Here is a 6000-nt window from a genome sequence, read left to right as displayed (position 1 = left end):
AGCATCGCACTCCAGGGAGCCTGCTTACTCGCCCGAGGGCCTTCCCGGCCTCCAGGCGGCGCCCGCAAGAGCGGGGCTCAGAGCCCTTTCTCCGCGGTGCGGGTAGGGGTACGGTGCGGGGGGAGGGGGTTCTCTCCGTCGTTGGCTGTCAGCGCGCGCATGCGCCAGCCGGCTGGCTGTTAACGGGCGCATGCGCGCGCTGGTGCCTACCGGCTCTGCTCGGCTAGACGCTGCTTTCAGAGGCTGGAGACTCGAGTGTCCCTGGCGGCGGTTGTGGCTGGAGCTGATTACCTCCGGGTGCTTTGGTCCAGAGCGGCGGAAAGCCAGTAGGAATTGAATTATCTTGAAGCCAGTCCCTTAGCCTGGGCGATCTTTGGTTTCAGGATGAGGGTCGGGGAGTGGTTCCTGAGGGCCTGGAGGAGACACGTGGCTAGATGGAGGAAGAATCATCACAAGGATGGCGATGGTTTCTCGAACACCCGGTACCCGCATCCGGCCGAAGGATCTAGGCATGATCCACAGAGCTGCCATCGCAGGTGATGTCAACAAGGTGGACCAGATCCTCTTACTCCAGGTCAATGAGATAAACGACGGAGACAAGAAGAAGAGGTAATGGCCGGGGTCGGGGGCTGCTAAGGGAGGCCTGGGGAGAGGGGAGAAGCCCCCATTCCTGGTTTTGGGGTAGAGGAGATATGGTGCGGGTGAAGGCATGGGTGGGGTGGAAGTCAGGCTGGGGGTGGAGTTGGGTGGGCGATGGGGGGACTGTGGTGGGGGTAGAGTTGGGTGAGGGACTGTGGTAGGAAGTGGAGTTGGGTGGCGTTGGATGTGGGGGACTATGGTGAGTGTAGCGTTGGTGACGGACTGGTGGGGAGTGGAGTGGAGTAAGGGTTGAATGGGATGAGGAACTGTGGTGGAGGGTGGGTGAGGGCATTGGATGTGATGGGGACTGGTCAGGAGTGGAGTGGAGTGAAGCTTGGATGGGGTGTGGAGTGGTGTGGGGGGTTGAATGGGATAGGGTTGGATGGAGTGGGGGCACTGGTGAGGGATAGAGTTGGGTAGAATGTGGGTGGAATGCAAGGTGGGGGTGAGGTGAGTGCTGTCATAAAGGGCACTGGGCTCTCTACCCTTGGCAGGTTCAGTAGCACTTGGGATGTGGAAACTTTGCCATGGGGCTGGAGCACCCAAGCCATCTTTCTCAGCAGCAAAACAAAAACAACGCTTAGCTGGTTTCTGATCTACTCATCATTCCCCTTATAGAGCACTTTATAAACCATTTTAAAGTGATTTAACAAAATTAAGTATATACATCACTTTATTTTTCTGTTTTTATGTTCTTTTTTTATTGCATTTTAGGTTTTGGGGTACATGTGAAGAATGTGCAAGATTGTTGCATAGGTACACACATGGCAGTGTGATGTGCCGCCTTCCTCCCCATCACCTTTATCTGGCATTGCTTCCCATGCTATCTCTCCCTAACTCCCCACCCCCCGCTGTCCCTCCCCCATTTCCCCCTGTCAGACCCCAGTGGGTGATGCTCCCCTTCATGTGTCCATGTGTTCTCATTGTTTAATACCCACCTATGAGTGAGAACATGCAGTGTTTGATTTTCTGTTCTTGTGTCAGTTTGCTGAGACTGATGGTTTCAAGGTTCATCCATGTCCCTACAAAGGACACAAACTCATCGTTTTTGATGGCTGCATAGTATTCCATGGTGTATATGTGCCACATTTTCCCTGTCCAGTCTATCATCGATGGGCATTTGGGTTGGTTCCAGGTCTTTGCTATTGTAAACTGTGCTGCATTGAACATTCGTGTGCATGTGTCCTTATAGTAGAATGATTTATAATCCTTTGGATATATACCCAGTAATGGGATTGCTGGATCAAATGGAATTTCTATGTCTAGGTCCTTGAGGAATCGCCACACTGTATTCCACAATGGTTGAACTAATTTACACTCCCACCAACAGTGTAAAAGTGTTCCTATTTCTCCACATCCTCTCCAGCATCTGTTGTCTCCAGATTTTTTAATGATCACCATTCTAACTGGCGTGAGATGGTATCTCAGTGTAGTTTTGATTTGCATTTCTCTAATGACCAGTGATGATGAGCATTTTTTCATATGTTGGCCTCATATATGTCTTCTTTTGTAAAGTGTCTGTTCATATCCTTTGCCCACTTTTGAGTGGGCTTGTTTGTTTTTTTCTTGTAAATCTGTTTTAGTTCTTTGTAGATTCTGGATATCAGCCCTTTATCAGATGGGTAGATCGCAAAAATTTTTTCCCTTTCTGTTGGTTGCCAGTTCACTCTAATGACTGTTTCTTTTGCTATGCAGAAGCTGTGGAGTTTGATTAGGTCCCATGTGTCTATTTTGGCTTTTGTTGCCAATGATTTTGGTGTTTTGGTCATGAAGTCCTTGCTTACACCTATGTCCTGAATGGTTTGCCTAGGTTTTCTTGTAGAGTTTTTATGGTGTTGGGTCTTATGTTTAAGTCTTTAATCCATCTGGAGTTAATTTTAGTATAAAGCGTCAGGAAGGGGTCCAGTTTCTGCTTTCTGCACATGGCTAGCCAGTTTTCCCAACACCATTTATTAAACAGGGACTCCTTTTCCCATTGCTTGTTTTTGTCAGGTTTCTCAAAGATTGGATGGTTGTAAATGTGTGGTGTTGCCTCAGAGGCCTCTGTTCTGTTCCATTCGTCTATATCTCTGTTTTGGTACCAGTACCATGCTGTTTTGATTACTGTAGCCTTGTAGTAAAGTTTGAAGTCCGGTAGTGTGATGCCTCCTGCCTTTTTTTTTTTTTTTTTTTTTTTTTGCTGAGAATTGACTTGGCTATGCGGGCTCTCTTTCGGTTCCATATGAAGTTTAAGGTGGTTTTTTCCAGTTCTGTGAAGAAGGTCATTGGTAGCTTGATGGGGGTAGCATGGAATCTGTAAATTACTTTGGGCAGTATGGCCATTTCCACGATATTGATTCTTCCTAACCATGAACATGGAATGTTTCTCCATCTGTTTGTGTCCTCTCTTATTTCCTTGAGCAGTGGTTTGTAGTTCTCCTGGAAGAGGTCCTTTACATCCTTTGTTGTATTCCTAGATATTTTATTCTCTTTGTAGCAATTGTGAATGACAGTTCGTTCTTGACTTGGCTCTCTTTGAGTCTGTTATTGGTGTATAGGAATGCTTGTGATTTTTGCACATTGATTTTGTATCCTGAGACCTTGCTGAAGTTGCTTATCAGTTTCAGGAGATTTTGGGGTGAGATGATGGGGTCTTCTAGACATACAATCATGTCATCTGCAAATAGAGACAATTTGACTTCCTCCTATCCTATTTGAATACACTTTATTTCTTTTTCTTGCCTGATTGCTCTGGCTAGAACTTCCAATACTGTATTGAATAGGAGTGGTGAGAGAGGGCATCCTTAACTAGTGCCAGATTTCAAAGGGAATGCTTCCAGTTTTTGCCCATTCAGTATGATATTGGCCGTTGGTTTGTCGTAAGTAGCTTTTATTATTTTGAGATACGTTCCATCAATACCTAGTTTATTGAGGGTTTTTAGCATAAAGGGCTGTTGCATTTTGTCAAATGCCTTCTCTGCATCTATTGATATAATCATGTGGTTTTTGTCTTTGGTTCTGTTTATGTGGTGAATTACGTCTATAGACTTGTGTATGTTGAACCGGCCTTGCGTCCCTGGGATGAAGCCTACTTGATCATGGTGGATAAGCTTTTGGATGTGCTGTTGCAGTCAGTTTGCCAGTATTTTATTGAAGATTTTTGCATCTATGTTCATCATGGATATTGGCCTGAAGTTTTCTTTTCTTGTTGAGTCTCTGCCAGGTTTTGGTATCAGGATGATGTTGGTCTTATAAAATGATTTGGGAAGGATTCCCTCTTTTTGGATTGTTTGGAATAGTTTCATAAGGAGTGGTACCAGCTCCTCTTTGTATGTCTTGTAGAATTCGGCTGTGAACCCATTTGGACCTGGGCTTTTTTTTGGTTGGTAGGCTATTAGTTGCTGCCTCAACTTCAGACCTTGTTATTGGTCTATTCAGGGTTTCGACTTCTTCCTGGTTTAGGCTTGGGAGGATGCAAGTGTCCAGGAATTTATCCATTTCTTCCAGGTTTACTAGTTTATTTGCATAGAGTTGTTTGTAATAATCTCTGATGATGGTTTGTATTTCTGTGGAATCTGTGGTGATATCCCTTTTATCGTTTTTTATTGCATCTATTTGATTATTCTCTTCTTTTTTTTTTTTTTTTTTTTTTTTTTTTTTTTGCGACGGAGTTTCGCTCGTTACCCAGGCTGGAGTGCAATGGCGCGATCTCGGCTCACCGCAACCTCCGCCTCCTGGGTTCAGGCAATTCTCCTGCCTCAGCCTCCTGAGTAGCTGGGATTACAGGCACGCGCCACCGTGCCCAGCTAATTTTTTGTGTTAGTAGAGATGGGGTTTCACCATGTTGACCAGGATGGTCTCGATCTCTTGACCTTGTGATCCACTCGCCTTGGCCTCCCAAAGTGCTGGGATTACAGGCTTGAGCCACCACGCCCGGCCTCTCTTCTTTTTTGTTATCTGGCTAGTGGTCTATTTTGTTGATCTTTTCAAAAAATCAGCTCCTGGATTTATTGATTTTTTGAAGGTTTTTTTTGTGTCTCTATCTCCTTCAGTTCTGCTCTGATCTTAGTTATTTCTTGTCTTCTGCTAGGTTTTGAGTTTTTTTTGATCTTGCTCCTCTAGCTCTTTCAATTTTGATGATAGGGTGTTGATTTTTTATCTTTCTTTGCTTGTCATGTGGGCATTTATTGCTATATATTTTCCTCTAGACACTGCTTTCAATGTGTCCCAGAGATTCTGGTATGTTGTGTCTTCGTTCTCTTTGGTTTCAAAGAACATCTTTATTTCTGCCTTCATTTCATTGTTTATCCAGTCAACATTTAAGAGCCAGTTGTTCAGTTTTCATGAAGCTGTGCAGTTCTGAGTTCGTTTCTCAGTTCTGAGTTCTAACTTGATTGCACCGTAGTCTGAGAGACTGTTTTGATTTCCATTCTTTTGCATTTGCTGAGGTGTGATTTACTTCCAATTATGTGGTCAATTTTAGGGTAGGTGTGATGTGGTGCTGAGAAGAATGTATATTCTGTGAATTTGGGGTGGAGAGTTCTGTAAATGTCTATTAGGTTTGCTTGGTCCAGATCTGAGTGCAAGTCCTGGATATCCTTGTTAATTTTCTGTCTCGTTGATCTAATATTGACAATGGGGTGTTAAAGTCTCCCGCTATTATTGTGTGGGAGTCTAAGTCTCTTTGTAAGTCATTAAGAACTTGCCTTATGTATCTGGGTGCTCCTGTATTAGGTGCATATATATTTAGGATCATTAGCTCTTCTTGTTTCATTGATTCTTTTACCATTATGTAATGTCCTTCTTTGTCTCTTTTGATCTTTGTTGGTTTAAAGTCTATTTTATCAGAGATGAGAATTGCATCTCCTCCTTTTTTTTTGCTCTCCATTTGCTTGGTAAATCTTCCTCCATCCCTTTCTTTTGAGTCTTTGTGTATCCTTGCATGTAAGATGGGTTTCCTGGATACAGCACACTGATGAGTTTTGGCTTTTTATCCAATTTGCCAGTCTGTATCTTTTGATTGGGGCATTTAGCCCATTTACATTTAGGGTTAATATAGTTATGTGTGAATTTGATCCTTCCCTTTTGAGGCTAGCTGGCTGTTTTGCCCATTAGTTGATGTAGTTTCTTCATTGTGTTGATGCCCTTTACGATTTGGTATGTTTCTGGAGTGGCTGGTACTGGTTGTTCCTTTCTATGTATAGTGCCTCTTTCAGGAGCTCTTGTAAAGCAGACCTGGTGGTGATGAAATCTCTGAGTACTTGCTTGTTCGTAAAGGATTTTATTTTTCCTTCACTTATGAAGCTTAGTTTGGCCGGATATGATATTGTAGGTTGAAAGTTCTTTTCTTTAAGGATGTTGAATATTGGCCTCCACTCTCTT

At 43.8% G+C, this 6000-nt stretch overlaps 1 protein-coding gene across 5 annotated transcripts in view; it reads left to right on the top strand.

The window, feature by feature from the left end:
* Positions 1–467: 467 nt before the first annotated feature.
* The window catches only part of LOC110568090 (ankyrin repeat domain-containing protein 62-like), a 98699-nt gene continuing 93166 nt past the window's right edge, over positions 468–6000 (top strand). For all 5 annotated transcript variants that reach the window (XR_010340905.1, XR_010340907.1, XR_010340906.1 and 2 more), the window contains exon 1: positions 468–609. Coding sequence is in view for 1 of the 5 variants with exons in the window: in XM_064371808.1 (XP_064227878.1) it covers positions 512–609 (98 nt within the window). In the remaining 4 variants the exon portion in view is untranslated. The remainder of the gene's footprint in view (positions 610–6000) is intronic.

This window comes from Aotus nancymaae, unplaced genomic scaffold, assembly GCF_030222135.1.
Source record: "Aotus nancymaae isolate 86718 unplaced genomic scaffold, 86718_ANA_hifiasm-v0.15.2.pri h1tg000183l, whole genome shotgun sequence".
NCBI classification, from domain to species: domain Eukaryota; kingdom Metazoa; phylum Chordata; class Mammalia; order Primates; family Aotidae; genus Aotus; species Aotus nancymaae.
Note: the sequence above shows the minus strand (reverse complement) of the source record. Positions and strands in the feature narration are given on the sequence as shown.